This window comes from Crocodylus siamensis, chromosome 4, assembly GCF_052110815.1.
Source record: "Crocodylus siamensis isolate JL-2025a chromosome 4, ASM5211081v1, whole genome shotgun sequence".
Taxonomy (NCBI): Eukaryota; Metazoa; Chordata; order Crocodylia; family Crocodylidae; genus Crocodylus; species Crocodylus siamensis.
Genome location: NC_143398.1, coordinates 230,321,944 through 230,343,757, shown reverse-complemented (window position 1 = coordinate 230,343,757; position 21,814 = coordinate 230,321,944). Strand labels below are relative to the sequence as shown.

The 21,814-nt window shown below is 45.8% G+C and overlaps 1 protein-coding gene across 1 annotated transcript; it reads right to left on the bottom strand.

The window, feature by feature from the left end:
* Window positions 1-1,479: 1,479 nt before the first annotated feature.
* MCM6 (minichromosome maintenance complex component 6) lies at window positions 1,480-21,168 on the bottom strand. The gene is made up of 17 exons (XM_090045846.1): window positions 21,010-21,168; window positions 19,751-19,897; window positions 18,654-18,764; window positions 17,797-18,046; window positions 15,931-16,096; window positions 15,699-15,844; window positions 14,472-14,622; window positions 12,931-13,072; window positions 12,301-12,442; window positions 12,005-12,112; window positions 11,300-11,455; window positions 10,537-10,665; window positions 9,791-9,955; window positions 5,909-6,044; window positions 5,092-5,259; window positions 2,816-2,955; window positions 1,480-1,993 (listed from the first exon to the last, which is right to left on the bottom strand). The coding sequence occupies exons 1-17, from the start codon at window positions 21,108-21,110 to the stop codon at window positions 1,880-1,882; spliced, it is 2,472 nt and encodes an 823-aa protein (XP_089901972.1). The 5' UTR covers window positions 21,111-21,168; the 3' UTR covers window positions 1,480-1,879.
* Between the last annotated feature and the right edge of the window lie 646 nt (window positions 21,169-21,814).

Sequence of the window (21,814 nt, the reverse complement as noted above, 5' to 3'; positions counted from 1 at the left end):
CCACCTTGGGAGCACGCAACATTCATGCTGGCTGCTCAGCTCCTTTGGCCCCAGCCAGCTGGGAAGGGCCCTGCCCCTGGCCCCGCTCAGCCCCGCCATGTTTGCCTTGCCTCGGGCAGCCCCAGCCCATGGGCACTGCTGATGGTGGGTGCGGAGGGGCTGGGCCCTTTCCAGCCAGTTTTGGCTGGGGCTGCGGGATCGCTCCCGGCTCCCCATGCCCAGGCTGGGCCGTCAGGGAGAGGCCGAGGCAGCCCCACACAGAGCCCCACTCCGTCCCCTGGCTGGGGCGGGGCACAAAGGGAGAGCCCTGCCCGCTGCAACGGCTCCCTGGCAGCCCAGAGCAAACGGGACTGGGCCGCGGGGGCAGAGCTCTTTCCAACTGGAGGTGGGGCCGTGGGCCCAGATTGTTCCCGGCCCCGCACGCCTGGACCAGGCTGGGCTGTCAGGGAGCTGCTGCCCTGTGAGCAGGGCTCTACCCCGCGTCTCTGCCACAGGGGTGGGGTCTGGCCATACCCCCACTCTCGCTGCCTGGTGCCTGCTGGGGGCCAGGGTCTGGCCACGCTCCCTCTTCCCCACCCTGTCCAAAAAGCCTGGCAAGGACTGCTTCACCCCTCCCCCTCCAGGCACACCCCAGCTGGGGTCCCTGCAGGCCAGGGTGGGGGTTTAAACCCCTCCTCAATCATACTTAGGCCTGTGGGGGCCTGGCCACATCCCCCTCAGCTCAGCTTCCCTTGGCCACTGCTGGAGAGAGGGGAGCGCATGCTCTAGCACCCCTGGCTTCTGGCCTGAGCCACTGCAGGCACGTGCCTGCATTGCCAGATTCAAAAGTGCATGTCTATTCACTTGCAAATTGGTTCAATCTACACCGGTCAGAGTAACCTGCAAAGACTGAATCAATTTTTGAATGTCCGTACCTAGCCTTAATGTAGACAAGCATTTACTAGGATTGTCTCTTTGTTTAAAACCTAACCCCCCCCACAAATTACCAATTTATTTTTGCCTTTTTCCACATAGGATGCTAGGGTAGGCTCCTGTGTCCATTGAGAATAAGAGATCCGATTTAAGATTTGAAGGTTAAAAGAGTTACCAAGTCACAAAAAACCTCACCCTCAGAATCCACAGGTACGCGGCTTCACCTTTCAGCTAATTCACAAAGCAGGACGCATGAAGTTCTCTGCCCTTCTCAGGCAGAAATCACATTTTGGACCTGGTGAGTTTGACTATTCTTGCACGTTTCAAGTAAAGCAAAGTGTATAGCTTAAACAAAGTGAAACAATAGATAATCTAGTTCCTGCAAGTGGGAAGAGTAAAACTACTTTTAAAAGGTTTGTGTTAACTTGACAGAACTGAAAAAAATTATCTTCAGTACAAAACATGAATATCATTAAACTTTCAAATTTAAGAGCAGAGCGAAGCAACAAAGGAAACCTGCAAACAGAACAGGCCCACAGAGAACAAAGCACTGACAGTCCACACACATACATTTAGCAAACTTTTATTGATTTAATAAGAAAAATACTTAAAAATCAACACAGTAAAATCCTACTAACCAAATGCTATAGACAAACAATGCAAAATTTCCTTCTGTTAAAAACTGAAGCACCTGAATAACTCCCTGGTAAACAGGCTTTGTTTGTATTGCCAGGCCTTGTTTAGAAACGGACTACTAAAATATGGAACAATATATAGCATTTGCATAAAGGCAAATCCCAGGAATGTGCAACATCTGCGAATGGACAGCTATTACCAAGACAGTATTTCTCCATTGCACAGGATAGCGCTCATACAGCTTTGAGTTAGCTATTCAGCAGGTACTGCAGTAATGTACAAAGAACAAGTTTTCCAATAAGCTGAAGTCCTGTGCTTTTATTCATAATCCTTAGTCTTCCATCAGATAGTTGGGGTTTACTACCAAAAATGGGTCTTCATCTAAGCTTTCTTCTTCCATGGAGCCTTTCAGCCCAGACTGCGTGAGTTCTATGAGAATGTGGTCCTGAAATCAACACAGAAGCACTTACTCAGACAAGGCTTAAAAACTGGTGTTTGTCCTTTGAGAAAAGGAAAAAGTCAGTCCACTGCATTTAGTCTTCTCCCCCTACTCCCGTGTGTACGATTCCATCTATAGCATTGAGATGGCTACGCAGCTATGGAAGTATTTACACAGCAAGTTAATTTACACCTTTGCTGTTTAACAGAAAGCTTGCCAAACACAACGTCTCTAGGGCAGGAGACAGCCTCTCTCACCAAGTCACAGTTTTCAGTCAGACTTTCAATTAAAGCATGCAACGCAGTTTTCCTGACTGCAGTCCTTTTGCTATAGCAAAGGGTGCCATGTTGCACAGCGACTCATGTCATCAGGCCCTATAGCCAACTCAGAAGTAAAAGTATTTTAGCTCTGCAGGCAAGAAGGTAACGAGGCAGGCCCTCAGGAGGCACATATTTACCAAAAGTTTCAGTCGCTGTGAGAGGGCTGTCAGGAGAAAAGATGGACTCTGAGAGGAAAAGAGCACAATTCCTACAAAACTCACATCTTCGTAGGTTACCATTGCCTGTTATTACCCCTTTCACATTTACACAAACAAGGAGACCTACTACTTGGAAAGGAAAAACATCTAGTGTCTGAAGATATCACCATACCCAACACTTTCTTTCCAAGTTCTTGGCCTGACATCTACAAGATGCAAGTTAAAGTACCTTTTTACTGCTCTAAACTTTGAGCACAAAACACACTTCACAAGCTCTGATGAACACCCTGCATCAGAAATAAATATTTGTTAATTCTTAACCTAAAACATCCATGCAATTTTTTACGTACATAGTGTGTAAGTCGGTGAATGACTCTCTCTATGATCTTCTTTTTATTTATCAGTTCTTCTTCAGACTCTATTTCTGATTCAATTTCCTTTAAGTACCAATTAATAAGCTCACTCTTCTTTAACGAGGAATCATCATCTTCTGCAAAAGAAGTCAAGATGGTTGGAGTTACAATTCCATTCCACATTTCCAACACACGCACAGCCATGCCAGGAAACCAATCAAACTCTCAAAGAGAGAGTTAGTGCAGTAATATTTACAATGCTGAAAACTGAAACCCAAAATAATCTGTTAGATTATTTTATCAGGGAGTTATGATTTGCCATGAAATAAAGTTCTCATGATAGATTACATACCACAAAACAAATTATTCCACATAGAGGGGGAGGTTTTGCTCTCCCCCTCTATGCGGCGCTGGTCAGGCTGCAGCTGGAGTCCTGTGTCCAGTTCTGGGTGCCACACTTCAAGAGAGACTTGGGGAACCTGGAGAGAGTCCAGAGGAGGCCACTCGTATGGTTGGGGGCCTCCGTGGCCAGCCCTGTGAGGAGAGGCTGAGGGACCTGAATCTCTTCAGTCTCCACAAGAGGAGACTGAGGGGGGATCTTGTGGCTGCTTACAACCTTATCAGGGGCAGCAGCAGGGACTCGGGGAAAGTCTGTTCACCAGGATCCCCCTTGGAGTCACCAGGAACAATGGCCACAAGCTGAGGGAGGACAGGTTTAGGTTAGATATTAGGAAGAACAACTTCACGGTAAGGGTGGCCAGAGCCTGGAATGGGCTTCCCAGAGAGGTGGTGCTCTCACCTTCCCTGGAAATCTTCAAGAGGAGACTGGACAGGCACCTGGCTGGGGTCTTATGACCCGTCCCACCCCCAGTGCTCCTTCCTGCCCATGGCAGGGGGTCGGGCTCAATGATCTGTCTAGGTCCCTTCCGACTCATTGATTCTATGATTCTTTTCAGGTAGAAATAAAAGTTTAAATTCTCAATCCCTGTCTGCACACAAACTAGATTTCTGCTTTTCCTAGGCAGCTCATCTAAAGATTCAAAAGGGGAGAGTCAGGAGGCAGTTTGTTTAGTTTCATCTAAATTAAGATGACATTAAAAAAAAAAAAGGTCACAGCTTTGCCCAAAGCTGAAGACACCAAAATCTTCTAGGCAGGCAGAAAACGCAGTAATTGCACATCACTCTTGCCATTTTAAACGGACATTGTAATCTCCATATCCCATCCAAATACTGTATGGAAAACTGACACACTAGCAAGCAACTGCCAAGTTTCACCAGAGCAATGACTTCATCACAGCTGATATCTTCTATCATGCCTTCTGCTTGCCCCAGTTCATATCTTGCTTGCCAGCAGATGCCAACAGGTGTCCTATCAGATCTTCACTAGTATAATTACCTATGCTAGCTAAGGCAAGCTGCCACATGAGGCAAATCACTTATTTTGCTGTGACTTTTCAGGTTATGCAAAAATCAGGATAAGATGGTAGTATTAGGCACCAACACATTCTTCAGAGAGGCACAATCTTTCATAGGCTACAGCCTACTTCATCATAGCATCTGCCAAAGTATGCTGTATCTTATTAAAGCTCATGTTTCTCTGAATGAACCACTCTGTAAGGTACCACCCTGCCCTACCTTCTGCCCAACTTCAAACTAATATGGCTAATTAAGTCCATCTTTTCAAGTTATGACACTGAACTCAGCCAGACAGAGGGCACCATATCAGACAGGCATAAGGAACTTTTTTAAGGGGCCCCGTAGCAGCTGGGACTTTTGAACACATGCGTCATCTGAAAAAACATTATCTGCATGCAAGATACCACCTGTCACAATATTTAACACATTACATAAGAGAAATGCAAGAAGGAAAGAGGCTGCAGACATGGACTGTTAGGGGCTCTAGGATTCTGTGAGCACTCCAAACCCTTCTGTGGGTGCAACGTAAACTTAAGTAATTACCAGTGCTTGGCACCGCAGAAGAGAAGGCAAACCCTTGCTCTAGCATCTGAGACAGAAGGAGAAATTTGTTAATGGAATTGAGGCTGGGAGGGGGAATGCAGTTTAAGGCAAGCCATCCTCATTCCTTTGCTCAACTAACAGTTTCTGACCTGGCTGGGGATAAAAAAAAAAAAAAAAGAATCAGACTACGCATTCCTTAACACCCAAAGAGAACTTCCCTCACCGGATGCAGGCAAACCGTTTTTTCCCCCCAACAGACTGATGTGCATTTGTTGGCAATGCTCATTGAATTCCCGGTTTAATAAAGTTCTTACCTTCCTCTGCTTTCCTGAGGTGCAGCACAAGGAGGTTAGAGATGCGGCGATATTCAGAGAACCCAAGTTTCAGGGAAGCCTTGGGAGCTGTCTCTTTGCTGGTATCCTCAGAGCGGCCGTCGAGTCCATTCACAAGACCGTTGACACCAGCTGGAGCTTCTGCCTCACCTGCTTCAACAATAACATTTTAAACCTAAAGCATCATTTACCAGTGGACTGCAGCACACTTCAATGGTTACCTCCAAGGGTTTTGAGAGGTTTAACTGGAACTTGTACACGTAGGCGGTGGAAGTGGGGAGGCGGCGGGGGAGGGGGGCTAACAGGACTCAGCCCCGCCAAATGCAGGGCAGCAACAGGCAGGGTCTTAGGGCAGCCTGGCTGCCAGTGGGGAGGGGGCAGGCACACTCCGCTACCCTGAGCACTTGCAGACAGGATCACAGCAAGTCCAGTCGCAGACAGGTAAGTTTCTTTTAATCTGGTTTTTTTTTTTTTTATTATTTCCATGGGCGGGGGGGGAGAAGAGAGGATGAAGGACAGATCGAGACCCCCGCAGTGCAGGAGTGCACACACTCAGCCCCCTCCCATTTTTTCTTCCTCCGCCCATGGTTGTACACCTACAGAGAAGCTGAAGTGCAAAATATCAAGGACTAAAGAAAGGCAACGGCAGAACTGAGTCAAGATTCCCAGGCTACTCCTCCAGCTAATGAGGGGAGAGCAAGAAACGAAGGTTAGAAAAAGAAGAGATGCACTCTGATCAAAAAAGTGAAGAATTAAATGTTGGAACCGTTTCCCCCCATTCACAGACCAAGCCACTGACCACTGATTCCGTCATGGTCCTCTTGGTCCTCCATTTGCTGTTCATCATCTTGGTCGAAATTGATATCTGGAGTCTCAACTCTGATGATAGATTTGTTTAACAACCGGAATGCTTCCTTCACATGCTTTGGATGAACCTGGGAAAGATTTGCAAAGTATATGCACATAGGGTCAAAACCAAAGACTGTGAGAAATCTACCCTAAGAAATGACTTAACAATAGTATTGTGAGGGGCTCCTTATTTGCTGGGTCTCCCCGATTCTGTATTAAAGGGGAAACATTTTTGCCTTCCAGTCCAAGAACCCTAGGTTCTGATGGTCAGGCAACTGCTGTAATCAGGAAGAATCTGCAGGCAAAATTTCGATGCTTTTCAACACCTGTGCAACTCTTTCGGTAAGCCTGGCAAGAGTAAGAGCCCTGCAGAACCCAGTCCACCATCAACTCAACAGTTATGGTAATATCCCTGGTAGGACAGGCAATTTGAAAGAAGTTATTTTTCCTCAAACAGAGCCTACTTGAAATAAAGAAACTGAAAAAAACCAATGTGGAGTCCCACGATTTTTGAAGTCAAGTCATTAATATCACAAGCAATATTACCCATGTTAAATAATCCCTTGGTTACCCAATTAAAACGAGATGGTTAAAATTAAAATTTTACCATGTACTCTGCTAGTAGGATGTATATGTATATTTTTAAACATGTATTAACATCATTTTTAACAATGAAAATTGTATTTAGCTCATTTCATCAACAGGTTTCAGTCAACCAATACAACAGTGAAATGTATGACAAGCAACAACATGCAAGAATCTAATTTTTAATGAAAAAATTTCCCCATTGAAGCTGGAAATCAGTTAATTAGAAATGTGTCCACTTACCTGATAGTGGATTATAAGATTTAAAAAATATATAATTTAATCAAAATGTAACCCTAGACATCATCTTTTTAACATAACCAGTAAACTCATGTGTCACATTTAGACATAGGACATAATGGGTACACATCTACATGAGATGCTTTACTGCAGAGCTGGCTAATTAGCTCCACAGTAAAGCATCACCATCTACACGTGCAGAGCAATTAGGAAGGTTTAGGTTGGATATTAGGAAAAACTCTCACTAGGTGGGCGGTGAAGCACTGGAACAATTACCAAGAGAGGTGGTGAAATCTCCATCCTTGGAAGCTTTTAAGACATGATCCTACAGCAGAGTTATTTACTGTTGCAACTCACTCCCACTGGCTAGCCCTGCACTGTAGCACCCTTGTGCCCCAGCCAGTCCCTCTCCAACACGCTGAGGTAGGCTGGAGCAGCCCTGGGCTGGCAGGCTGACCCTCAGGGCCCCCTAATAGCTGAGGCTGCTCCACCCCAGCTGGACGTGCCAGAGTGCTATGAACAGTGCCAGAGTTTATTGCAACAAATTAATTTAATGTGTAGATGCAACCAACATGTCAAAAAGAGGCTGAAGTCTTTTTCACGTGCTGAAGCAGCTGGATTTTTAGGTAAGGAGCAGATGGACAAAGTCAATGCTACTCTATTAAGCCTATCCCACACAAGACACCAGTTTTGGTTGAGCTGAGCAAGGGCACAAATACAATCATGCTTAGTGGGCTCAGCTCCTCTTCAGTACCTCCAAATGCACATGCATGCTCTGCTGGTCTCCCTACGCTTTTGTGCTCTCCCAGGGAGCTGTGCTACCCTACTAGACTTAGACAATAAACATATAGTGCAGATTGTGCGGCTCTTCCCAACCTAACCATTCCTTTTCTTCCTGGAATGCTTCGATAAGCAGTCGGTTAACATTGCTGACATTCAGGACGTGACTGAGTTCTCCTTTTGAACTGACTGATCTGAGAGAGCCACAATACGCTTTTCCATAGTAAAGACAAACCCTTGAAGTACTACAATATTGCTAGGATTATGAACACCAGATGAGGCTGGTAACACTTCACTTAACCTAGAAGACATGATCAAGTCCATCTCCTCAATTATACTACCTAGTGACTTATATTACCACTACCAGACCCCAAATCCCAAACTTTAACTGCACGTTTTGGGCTCCCAACTACTGAAAGGATGTGGACAAATTGGAGAGTCCAGCAGACGGCAATGAAAATGGTCAGAGGACTGGAGCATGACTTCTGAGCAGGGGCTGAGGAAACTGGGCTTACTTAGCCTGGAGAAGAGAAGACTGAGGGGGAGGAACATAGAGCAGCATTCACCTACCTGAAGGGAAGGGTGGTTCTTAAGACGATAGAGCTAGCCTGCCGCCACTGAGAACAGTCAAGAAGGAACAACAGTTTGAAGTTGCAGCACGTGAAGTTTGGGTTAGATATTAGGAAAAACTCTCGCTAGGAGAGTAGTAAAATATTGGAACAGGCTACCCAGAAAGGTTACAGAATCTCTATCCATGAAGGTTTTCAAAACCTAGGTAGACAAAGCCTTGGATGGAATGATATATTTGGGGATGGTCCTGCTATGAGCAAGGGGTTGGATTAGATGACTTCCTGAGGGTCTAACCAACAGTAATTTTCTATGATTCTATGCGTATATGTTTTAGTGATCTAAAACAGGGATGTCAAATATACAGCCCACAGGCTGGATACTAGAGGTGCACCAATATACTGATCCATATTGCATCAGCATTGATAAAAAAGAAAACTGACATTATTAGTAATTGGCTTTTTTTTCCACTGATGTGGCTGATAATGTCACCGATAAATGCTGCGTGCATGCACACAGCTAAGAGTGCAGCCCAGCAGCCTGGAGAACAGTGTCCAGCTGGTAGTTCTGTTGTGGGGGAAAGGGTGCTGGGGGGAGACAGGGGCAGAGCAGATTTAGGCCCCTGCAGTGAAGGATGGAGTAGGGCTGGGGCAGTGCCCCCAGCTAGGGTGGGGTGGGGCTTGGGATGGAGTCAGCGGCTCATCCAGAGGGCAGGGAGGGCGGCTCCCATTGTTGCGCATACCCCTAGGGCAGGCATGGAGGCACGTGTGGAGGGTGAGGGTGGGCTGCCTGCTGTGCACTTGGGGCTGCTCCAGCCTCTTCCCAGGGGCTGCACTCAAGCCAGGCAGGGCCAAGCAAGTGGCCATGGCACTGGGAGGAGGGGTTATGGGGGAGCACACTAAAGCCACCCCAAAATTCACAGTAGCCCTCCCTCCAAGCACCACCACTGCCCACCCTGGCCAAGTGCAGATGCTGGGAAGAGACTGGAGCAGCCCCAGCTCCAAGCACACAGCAAGCAGCCCTCTCTTGCACTGAGTACAGAACGGGGGGGAGCACATGTCCCTTAATGCCTCCTGCAGGGGTGTGCAGTGATGGGAGCCACCCCCTCCCCGGATGAGCCACTGGTTCCGTCCCATACCCTGCCCCACCCTGGCTGGGCAGTGCCTGGCCCTGCCCTGATTCCAGCCCCACTCCCCACCTCACCATGGGGGCCTCAACCTCCCCACCCCCATCCCTTTCCCCTAGCAGACTTACCAGCCGGATGCTGCTCTCCATGCTGCTGGGCTGTAGATCAGCAGTCAGATCAGTATCAGCCAATATGGCTGGTCAATAAATTGGCCATCAGTATCAGCCCCCCCAAATCTTTATTGGTGTAACCCTACTGAATACAGTCTGCAGAGCCCTATTATCCACCACCAGGGGTGGGCATGCAGGCAGCATTGTCCATGGATCCTGGACGGGACCTACACCATCCCACTATGGTGTGTGCTGAACTGGTGCTTGTACTGTGCAGAAGGAGCATGGGGCTGGTCTGGTATGTTGCAGACAGTGTGCGGGGGCCAGTCTCGGATGCAGGCATGCTGCTGCCAGAAGATTAGGCCAGTGCCACTCAGTTGGCCTATGGGACATCCCTGATGTAAAAAACAAAAAACTACGTTACCTCATCACAGCAGTGCATTCGTGCCATAGCTTCAGACAGTCGAATCATGCTTTCCAGTTGCCTCACAGTGATTCTCCAGGATGATTTTGAGACACCAGAGCATCCATCACGCTGACGTAGTCGTTTATACTGCTCAACTATGAAGTCCTCGGACTCTTTAGAAATCTGTTTGACGTAACATATAACCATCTCTCAGGACAGACTGACAGAAGTATACTGAAAACTTCAGTGTATCCACCTAAAGCCAATGTTACGATTGGAACTTAATTGGGACTAAGTTCCAAAATTCTGTGTTCAAAGCCATTCTTCCCCATGTGCAGTAGTTTACCATGCAGAGAGAACTGAAAGGTTGTTTTTTCTTAATAAAAGAAAAAAAAAATCTCAAACAACTGCTTTTATCAAGCAGAAAGGAAGAATTTTGATAAAATCAGGCAGTGTTTGAAGCACGGATATACTAGAGACATGAATTCACCATGAAGCTACTCTTCCATTCCTCTTAGAAGATTTTTGTACAGAGACTGAAGTTCTTAAACTCCCTGACTATTGCACGGTACTAACTGTGCTGCCTGAGACTCTACGCTCTATAAGAAAATCCATGCTTCTGGATCACGGGTGAAATAATCTGTTATATGGCAGCATCAGTTTATGGAGCTTCTCTTCATCTGTGCAAGAGATTACGATGCAGATTAACTCTGCATTTTTAGGCCTGTCTGTATTGTATGGCAAGATATGAAAACTCAAGTTACCTTTGGTTTAAACTGTCTTGCAAAAAGCAGATACCTCCTGATGTCATCTAGTGAATAGACACGATCAACAGATTCTTCAATTCGCGAATGCAGATCCACTATACGTCTGGCAATGGCATAATCCGTAACCTAAGGAGTCACTCTCAGTTAAAGCATTCTTAACCATTAGGTTATCAGATTCCTAACACACAATGAAAGGACATTACTCCTTCCCTTCCTCCTACCACATTTACACTCTTCATGGCACAGCCTTTCCAGAAGCGCAACTGTGTGTCATGATACACAGGACCAAGTATCAAAAACTTAATGAAAAAAGGGAATGGAAAGAAGCTGTATTAATAAAAAATCTAGCCTTGTATCATGAATTTTGAAGCTTATGCAGATAAAGTTCCAAGTTCAGCTAAAATTTTATTGTTGAATTTTTTTCCTTCATCTTAGCCTAGATGCACTGTCCCCTGACTCCATCTCAGTTTCAGAGACAGCCTTAGGGAAAGAGTGGAAAGAAAAGTGTTGAACCAACTCCCACTCTACATCTCAATGTGTGTGTACTTAAGGTAAATATCACCTGGGCTGATGGCAGTTTTGTCTTCTCTGACCAGCCATTTAAAAAATGATTCAGGCTGTCATTTTACAGATCAAATTATTACTGGAAAAATCCAAAGATCAATATCCTCTCATTCAATTCAGTAGAATTTGTACATATTTATATCTGGAAGAAAATCAGATATAAGCATCTACAGATAGGTACTGGCCTTGTAATTACCTCATTACATTCATCTACAAGAATGAAGAAAAGATCAAATCTGGACATGATGGGAGCTGATAAGTTTATGTTCTGTTTCAGAGACTTCGATCTGTCATAACGTCCACCAACTGGATTTGCTGCAGCCAAAATGGAGGTCCTGGCATTCAGAGTTGCCTGACAACGTGGGAAAGATACAAGTTAGAAAACACCACTTGTCAGGGGCATTTGTGAAAGAAGCCCAACAAATTAAAGCTTTTTTTCCAAGCTGTCAGTGCAGAATTTAGCCATCTGTCCAATACTGCAGTCCCTATACTAAACATAGCCAGGACTTTGTAACAGTCCTACTGATTTAGAGTCAGCTAAGAAAAAACAGCTCATAAAAGCAACAGAAATTAAGCCAGAACTGGGCTAAGAGTTGATTAATGGCACACTGCACTGACATACTGCTCATATTGAAGGAGTTGACATTTTAACAGCTACCAAGCTGGGATCTCAAATATTGCAGCTGGCACTTTGCAAGCACCATGTGTTCACAATACACCATGGTTAGGTTTTCTCAGTTCTATAAGTGGGAGAAACTAAGGCCCAGAAAGGTAAAGTGACTTCCCAAGTCAGCAATGGAGCTTAGCACAGATCTGACACAATATAGCACTAAGTGGACAGTTGTTATGCGTGTACAAGGATCTCCCATGGTATAATGATTGAAAGAATTCCTCGAGTTACCTTAACACCTGCTTTAGTTATAGATATAGTCTGCTGCTCCATTGCTTCATGAATGGCAACCTGATCCCGCAAATCCATTTTGTCAAATTCATCAATGCAACAAACCCCCTGTAAAACAGAAGGAAACACAGATAAGGTAACTGCCTAGCTTTAACTAGTTTTGCAGTAACTGTACTACTGAAGTCAAAATATTTGCAAAACTGTTTAAAGTAAATTAAAAAAAAAAAAAATCACAGAAAGGAAGACTGCAGCTTGCTATATTTCCATCAGTCTTAATATTTAGTTCCTGGACTTACATTATCTGCCAACATCAGTGCTCCTGCTTCAATGACAAACTCATGAGACTCCTCATCTTTCACTACAGCAGCTGTCAGACCAGCAGCACTGGAGGCTTTCCCGCTGGTGTATACAGCACGGGGACTAAACTCTTCCACGTGCCTGTTGGTAAGAGGTACCAGTAAGTGATTAACCTGCACAAAATATCTTCTCTAAAGTGATGCAAGAGATGCAGATATGAGAACTTCTATACTGTGACGCCTTTGACTTCTCAAGCCAATGTAAGACTGGTTACTTCCTTTAAGAAAATGGAAGAGATAAAAATCAAGTAATGTCAAATTTACAGCAGAACCTCACTAGTTTCTGCTGTAATCTATCCTTAAATGTTCAAGAACTCCAAGTGCTAGACAGACAATAAACCTATCAAAAAAATGAAGTGCTGTGGTTACTGTAACTATTCCAACTTTACAGACGGAATGAAAAGATACAGAGATATTAAGTAAGATGCTAAGTCAGTATAGACATGGCAGGAAATATACTGCTTAACAACATGCATTTGGTATATTACAACCTTCTTTCCCAGAGGACATTCTTAGCTGTAAGTTATTCTTGGACACACTGAAGTGCTGAGGATGAAAAGAGACGCTTACTTGAGAAATTGACTTTTGGCCGTACTTGGATCACCAACAATGCAGACATTGATGTCTCCACGCAATGAAGTACCTTCTGCGGTCGTCTTAGGGACTCCTCCAAAAAGCATGAGCAGAACTCCTCGTTTCACTTCATCATTACCTGGCCCCACAAAGAGACAAGTTAACAGAGCAAGCGTGTGCAAAAATACAGCTCATGGGCTGGATCCAGCCTGAGGAGGGACTTTGACCGCCTGCAGTGGGTCCCTCAGTCTCGCTTGGCCCAGGCACCATCCAGCCTGTGGCGCATGTCCCAAACTTGCAGTGGGGCTGGGGTGGCTCTTTCTGGTAGCCACCCCCAGCCTTAGCCCCATGAAGACCTGTGTGCACAGGCCTGGTGCTAGCCCACCCCACCCCACCAGCACTACCTGTGGGCCAGCCAGTGGGGCAGTGGTGGCAGCAAAGGAGCCACAGGGCAGCCCAGGCACAGGCTCTGGGTGGCCACAGCAAGAAGGGCCCGGCAGCAGCAAGGGCGTAGTGACTGTTTTTCCTCTGTGCCATGCCCAGAAACAGCTTCTGCCCAGCCACCACCACTCATCATGGGCAGGCCTGTCCAGAGCAGGCCGGTGCTTTGCACGTGGGTCCTGGGCTGGTCTGGAGCTGGTTTGCTACGGCTGGGGCAGGCTGAGGCCAGGAACAGGGCTGTGCACCTGAGTCCTCGCTGCTCTGCTCCAGGCTGGGGCCAGGGCTGTGGGCACCGGTGACAGAGGCAGGGAGAAGCCAAAGGTCTGGTGGGCTCCAAGTTTGGTGAGCTGTTGTAGGGGAAGGAGGGATGCTGACCAGCTTGCAACTATCCAAAACTGTCTATGTGGCACCTGGGCCCAAATAACTGACCACCCCTGTAATAGAGGGTCATAAAGCAGCTTTGGGTTGTTTCACTTTTTGCAGGTAAAACAAACAAGCCATTTTGCTCAATAGAAGTTTAGAATGCTTTTGTGAGCATCTTCTCAGAATTGATATTTAAGCATTTACTGCTCTTGTCCATGCTTGTTGCTCTATGAGAGACAGAGTGACTAACAAGGAAGCAGAACTCTAGTGCGCCACGTTGGCTGAGAATATCTGAATAAAATCTTTAGCTTTTTCCAAAAAGTCAGTATCTGCAATGAAACTGAAAGCAATTGCTCTGAGCCAACAATGGCAAAACTGGCTAATAGCAGAGAACAACTGCAGCATGAAAAATATTTTAACCAATACAGAACTACGATACTTTAAGTCTTAGTTGTTAAATGTTCTATGAGCCTCTTTACCAAACAAAGTTTACAACCAGCTGCTAAAATTGTAGGGTTTACTGAACATTTAACAAACAGGTCTCCAAGCACTCAAAATTACTCTCTCATCCATTTAAAAGTTTTAACATTACAAGTAGTCAGACGAAAAATACTGCCATCTTGCAGAGCACTATGAACACCGGATATGTGGATGTAAGATAGTTACATAGTCACAGTAGCTAATACAGTTAATAATGCAATCAGTTCACCCTGCCAGGCCAGGTGAACTCTTACCGTGTATAGTAGGGAAGAGGCTGGTACAGAGATTGTGGTAAAGGTTTTTATCCTGGCTCATTTCAAACACCTTTTCCCATTCCTTTACAGACATTTGGTTTTTAATGCTCTCTGCAGTCTGTTCCTCATCTCGAAGTTCTTTTCCACCAAACTAAACAAAGATTAAAAACTAGAGAGTGAGTGAATGAATGACAAATGCAAAATATGGCAATTACTGAAAGAGAACACTGCAAGCCTGAGCTCATATAAATTTGATTTTGCAAAAGCCACAGAAGGTTTCTGTTCAAAGTGACCCACTGAAAGCTCTACAGAATACGGATATTTAATAGGGAAACTAGTCCATATTACTAGAAACAAGAGGCTTAGAACAAGAAGTTTTATGCCTTAATTTCCATGACAAAGGTAATTTTTACTAAAACTACCCTATTCTGTAGCATTCCTCCTGCTTTCCTTGCTGCAGACAAAAAAAAAAGTCCACTGCAAGGAGAACTTCTTTAACCCTTTAACTCTTAAGGCTGTACAGTGTACATCCTAAGGCTATACAAGCAGAACTGTAAATTTAGCAACAGAGAATTCAGCAGCGAAAGGAATTAAAAAGTCCAAGCTAAATGGCTGTCCTTTCCATACCCTGTTGAAGTTAATTGACAATAAAAGGCACATCAGTAAATGTGAAAGAAAACAGCACTTTAGTCACCAGCAAATTTAAGAAAGATTCAAATACCATGTCTTGGCCAACTGTCAAGCTGCAAGTGAAATTATAGGCTGGAACTGATCATACCCTGCTAAAAATCCATCCCTAGCTAGTTTTTAAAAAGGTTAATTATTTGTACTGTGATAGCACTCAAGGTCCATAAAGAAAAAAAGACAAAAGGAACTAAAGTACAAGTACAAAGCTCTTTCTCTCCTGTCACATTTAAACTGACTTTCTGAAACTCAGGAGAAGAGGGGGAAAAAAAAAAAAGAGATGTACACACGAATGGAAGGACATGGGCCATTTAATAACTTGTTATAAAGATCTAAAAGTGAGATTGTCACATTTATGATGATTCCATAAAAAAGGACATGGAAGGGGATGAATTTACTACCATAAAAATAGAAAAGGATCATTAACAGTAGCTATAAGGTCACATTCAGAGTAAAATGGAAAGCAGATATAAACTAATGCTTCACATTCACTGTGAGTAAACAAGGAAGATCATTTAAGGCTATTTTTCCTCCAAGACTCACCCGTGGATTTGTGGGAGCAACATAGCATGCTAGGAAGACTAGCTTATACGACAGCTCTCTGACTCCAAGTGCACGAAGTCCTCGGACTCCTTCAGTTTCATAACCTTCTTTACCACTGACACGGGAACCAGTCTCTGCACGCACACCTATTGTTAGAAAAAGAGTTGTAGTTGAATCTCAAGAGCTGGTAGGTAGGACAAACTTGAACTGCAATTCTCAAAGAGCAACACACCTGGAACGGATAGCTGAGACACATCAGGCACCACAATTAGTGATCCTGTGAAGTCGCACTTGTCACCAGCCTGAGCAGACTCTACTGCTTCAGCACGCAAGATCACTTCAACACTGCGAGGAATGCTTCCCCGCGGCAGCTCAGCCTGTGTCTCTTGAATGCGAACCTACAGAGAAAGAGAACGTTGTAACACTCTGCTGAAAAAACAACAACCTTTTCGGAATGGCTAAGAACAGATTTTTAAACATCTAATGCACATAGACATTTGTGTACCGGAAACATCAACATTAAGCAGTTTCATTTTAAAATTTTAAAAAAAGTTCCCATTCAAAATTTCCCACAGGAGCAGAGAATTAAGAAAACTGGTGAGCAAAGCAGCTATAAACAGCATAAAGGAGCATCATCAAAGTTCCTCTAAGGGCTAGAGGAAACATCCTATCACAAGAGACTTAAAAGAGTCTAACCTGACTGATCAAACAGAATACTGAGGGGGGACTTGATTACAAGTACGTTCTGAGTGAGAAAATACCACTAAAGAGCTCTCTAATCTGGTAGGCAGTGTCATGGTAACAGGTGGATGCTGAAGCCAAATAGATTCAAATTAGAAATATGGTGCAAATATTTAGCAGTGACAGTGGTTAGCTACTGGAACAGACTCCAAAGGAAAATTAAGGAAAATTTTTGATACTTTCAAATCAATAGGATGTGGCCAGCCTGGAGAGGGTCCAGAGGAGAGCCACCTGCTAGGTGAGAGAGCAGCAGGACAGGCCCTATGAGGAGAGACTGCGGGACCCGAACTTGTTCAGCCTCGGCAAGAGAAGGCTGAGGGGGAACCTGGTGGCTGCCTATAAACTCATCAGGGGAGATCAACAGCAAATAGGTAGAGCCCTTTTCTCCCCAGCACTACCCGGGGTGATGAGGAACAATGGTAATAAGCTGATGGAGAATAGGCAAGCTGCACGGGCTGTCCCCAGCTCGTCCAGTCAGGCCTGGGGCTTGGTAGAACAGAGGTGGCGGGCTGGACGGGGCTGATGCCGGGGTTGCCATATTTACAGGTCCCCAAGACACCCCGCCCCCAGCCGTGCTGCTGCCCCCCACTCTCTACCTGGGTCTATCTTAAATTTAAGTTATTTTTGAAGTTAAGACTATTTTACATTGTAAATATGTTTGAAGGAAGGAAAGGAGGGAGGAAGGGAGGGAGGAAGGCAGGCAGCAGTGCATTTTTCCCTAAGAAGAGATGAAGGCTACACAGCGAAACAGTCCATGTTATAATCAAGCCATGTTAACAGGCTTGGACTCCATTTTAGCCGCACAGATGTGCAATGATCTTTTCTATGTTGGCATAAAACAAATCAAACATCCTACTTTTCACAAGAGCTCAACACTGACACAAACATGCAAGTCTTCTCTTTCTTACTCGCATAAAAACAACAAATCTCACATTCAAAAATTCCTTCAATTTAAATCAGTCCACAAACACTTATAAATAAGTCTTCTAGACAAGGAAAGAAAATAGCCATCAAAAGTTCCACTGTCTTTGATTGGGACTGAGAAAATCCTGACCCTCTATAATCATGTTTATGTCAGGACTGTCCAATGGATGGGCTGCAGGCCCTAGTGGCCACCTCTTTTGCTGCTGCATAGCAGAGGAAGGCCTTGGGGTCCACACCTGTTACCTGTGTGGTAGCCTGTGCTGTATGGGGTGCTCATTTAGGGAGCTTGCAGCCTGTACAGTGCAGCCTGCGGGATGTACACCAGCATCACGTGTGACTTCGTTAGACAGCCTTGATTTACAACCGTGTGAAGCAGCAGCAATGGCATCTTCTAAGCATGTCAAATAAAGTTCCAAGACAGACAGGGAAATACCTTTTGAAAGTCAACAAATCTTGATTTGTTTGTGTCCAGCAGGAATCTCCTTCTGTTGGCACAGACTGGGTTTCTGCAGATGTTTGGCTGTGTGTATTTAAACTGCTGCTCCACCTCTTTAATCACCGTCTGACAGTCCAGGCACAGGAAGGTTCCACTGACAAGCTCTGGATGAACTGGATGGGTACGAACCACCTGTCCACTTATACGCATCAGCGAGCCGATTCTGGCTGATGTCAACTCCCGAATTCTGTTTCAAAACATAAAATTAATAGCTGCTTAATTCCTAGGGGACTGGGCATTCCAGGTTTGGGCTTCACTCCAGCAAAGTAATTAAGCACCTGTTAAAGATGTGCTTATGTTTCTTGGATTTCCATGGGACTCAGGCACATGTTTTACTTAACCAGTCTTTAAACATTCATCATTGTACCACTATAATTAAAGAACAGACATGCTGGTGTTGCTATCATGCTAAGCATTACCAAAACACTCTCACGCTTCTGTGTTTTTATGCAAAAAACAGTTTAGATTATCTCTGAAATTTAAGCTATACATTTAAAAGGTACATCAGCTGTATTTTGAAAACAACATCCTTTAAAACAAAACAAAAAATGAACCCCTTCCCCCCACCGAGCACTGTCTAATCATCCAAGCAGGGGCCAGACCAGACCATCGCCTGACATGCCTTCTAGCTCTACCTTTTTGCGATTTGCAAGTGACACAATGCCACAGAAAATATTTTTTTCATGACTCACTAATTTATGCATGTTTTCATAGATATAGTGTGTTTTTTGCTAAGTCATTATTATGTCTGGATACTTCAATCATCTAAATTACTGGAAAAAGCAGGATCTTACTTGTGTCTGGTAGGCAGATCCTGGAACGCAACATAAAAGTCCTTGTTTGGAGGAACATTTCCATGGTCTCTGGCAAACGTCTTTACTGCTCGGCACAGGTAAGGATAAACTCTGAAATACAGGGGGAAAAAAAATCATATTTTATAGAAGTTACCAAACCCAACTTTCCCTTTAGACCCATTCAATGATTTTTATCACAGATCTACAAGCTCTGGCATAGTGCTCCTGGATCCACACAAAAGCAAGTCTAAACATCTTACATGTGCAGTTAACAAACAATAGCACCATTTTGTCTTCGGTATGAGTGAGCCCAGTGCATTTTATTTTACAACACAATTGTCTGGGTCAAGCTTATGCTTAACCTTTAATATCAAAATTACGTACAAGTTCAATGCAATATTGATAAGACATTTGAATCACCTTACATCAAATAAGATATACATGTCCTATCAATAAAATATATACATATAGATCTATAGATATAGATACCCTATCAACATGTCCCATCTATATCTATATATTTTATTGATAGGGCATGTATATCTTATTTAATCTAATACATAGATATCAATATCCATAAATATTGATCTATAGATATAGATACCCTATCAACATGTCCCATCTATATCTATATATTTTATTGATAGGGCATGTATATCTTATTTAATCTAATACATAGATATCAATATCCATAAATATTGATCTATAGATATAGATACCCTATCAACATGTCCCATCTATATCTATATATTTTATTGATAGGGCATGTATATCTTATTTAATATAATATATAGATATCAATATAAAGATATTGATATTCAATAGCAGTAAGAATACACTCTATTATACATTTTTGAAGTACTGGGCTCTGTAATGGATGGCTGCATTTTGTATCCAACCGTATGTTATCAGTTTCCCCTACTCCCATAATGTAAAGACAGTTGTTAATTAATTCAAGTTTTGTGACGGTTCTGAATACAGAACCCAGAGCAGTTGTAACGAACCAGAACTGGGCCCATCAGCAGGGAATTCTTACATAACCCTGTTTTCACCTTTAACAGCCAAGTCACGCTGCCCAGCTCTCAGGTAAACCTTACCTGTAGAACTCCTCCTGGACAGTGGTAGAGAGCTGCTGATTGAACTGTTCCAGATCCACAAAGCTTACGATCAACGTGTTCCTCTCTGGGCGAATCAGCTCTTCAGCATCACGCAAGTATTTGACTTCTCCATCACTATTCTGGAATCTGAGAAAGTCACAGGAAAAATGTTTTGCAGATGAATACCATTCTTGACCCACCCTGTTCATCAGAGCATTTTACTTCTGGTTCATCAATGGCCTATCTAGAGAAAAAGTCCTGTTCTCCCCTCGCCCTCTTTCTTCTTTACACCCTTTAAGGATTCTGTGAAAAATATCACGACCTGGCCTCTTGGAGGACATATTTTGCTAATTTCCCATGGCTGTAATACAAAAAAAGCAACACAATAACGCTTCAGCAAGAGAGAGGTGACAGGACTCTTAACCCCAACTCTTATTAACCAGTGGCTGAACTAGGATCTCCTGACAACGGCTTGGAAGGAAAGCTTCCTCAGACAAGGCTGGTGGACTTTGGCAGGTACCTTTGGAGAGACACTGGGCCGGGTAGAACGACATGTCATGGGGAACAGAGCTGAAATGCAGCCCACATTCAGCCTGCAATGATCCAGTGTGTTGGGTCTGTGTTGCACCAGGGCTGACAGCAGCTCAGATTAGGAACTGTGGTTCGAATGGGGATGATCCATCCTGCTGCATGCAGGGGGTTCATCATAAAGCAGCTGGGCTGGAAAGCACCTCCACAGCTCATCTAGTCTAGAGGGTCTCAACCTTTTCTGTATGTATTAGGACCTACTTGTAAACACGGATGTCCAGTCCTGACCCTAATGCCCCTCAGCTGCAGCCCCCCACGAGCAGTGCAGGGAGTAGAGAGCGATCTGCAGGTCGGGAGTGAGGGGCACCAGCAGGGCAGGGGGCTGCGCGTCAGGAGTGAGGGGCACAGGGGAGGGGCGACCGTGGGTTGAGCGTGCAGGGCGCCGGCAGCGCCAGGGGGCTGCGGGTCGGGAGTGGGGGGCAGCAGCACGGCTGGGGGCGGGGTGTCTTGGGGACCTGTAAATATGGCAACCCCGGCATCAGCCCCGTCCAGCCCGCCACCTCTGCTCTACCAAGCCAGCCATCAGCCCTGCCGCAGGGAAGCGCCCGGCCTGTGAGCGGTTGTCACCGTGGCGGGGAGAGGCGACCCCTCCCCCCACGCCCTGGGGGGTGAGTCCTTCCTGCCCCAAACCTGCCGGGTTGCGGCCCCCGCCCCGGCGGCCCCGCGCTCACTCCTCCAGGAAGTCCTGGAACAGCTTCTGGCACTTCTCGGCCACCTCATCGCGCAGCTGCTGATGAGCAGCCGCTGCGGCCTCCGCCGCCGCCAGGTCCATGTCCGTGCTCTGCCGCGCTCCGCGCCCACGTGGCGGGAGGGCGCCGGAACCCGCCAATCGGCTGTGCCGCCGCCTCGCCCCGCCCCCCCGGGCGGAGGTTTTCGCGCCAAATCTTCAAGGGCGGCACCGGCGGCGCATGCGCGGGGCGGGGCGTTCTGTCCCTTCTCCCGCGCTCTGCTCAGTCCCAGCGGGTGCATGACGTCACTCCCCTCCGCGCCAGCCCCGCGGTGCAGGGGGCGCGCCCGCCTCGGCCGCCTGCCCGTGGGCGTCCCACGCGGGCGCGGGGAGAGCCCTGGGGGAACGAGGCTCCCCGTCCCCACGCGGCGTTCCCATTGCCAACCCGCCGGGATAGCCCTGGAGTCCCAACGCGTCTCCAGGAGTCACCTGGGAGAGGAAGGACCGGGCGTCCATTCAAATTCATGTTAAAAGTTGTGTCTGGGTTTTTTAAAGGGAATCGTGGCGCGCGGCCACCTTTGCACTGCGATGCATGTCACGACATCGTGGGACGAGACCGCCTGCAATACAGTCAAGCGGAGTTGGCGACCCAATGTGTGGCCCTTTGGTGGCATGGCCTGCGGCTCTGTGGGGGCCGGCCGGCCAGCCAAACCTCACACCGGCTTGGCCCCGGCTCTTTTCTTCACCTTTAAATAAGGGAAATGGTGTGTACTCGGGCTGGATCCACCTTCGGCCCTTTTCTGGCCTGC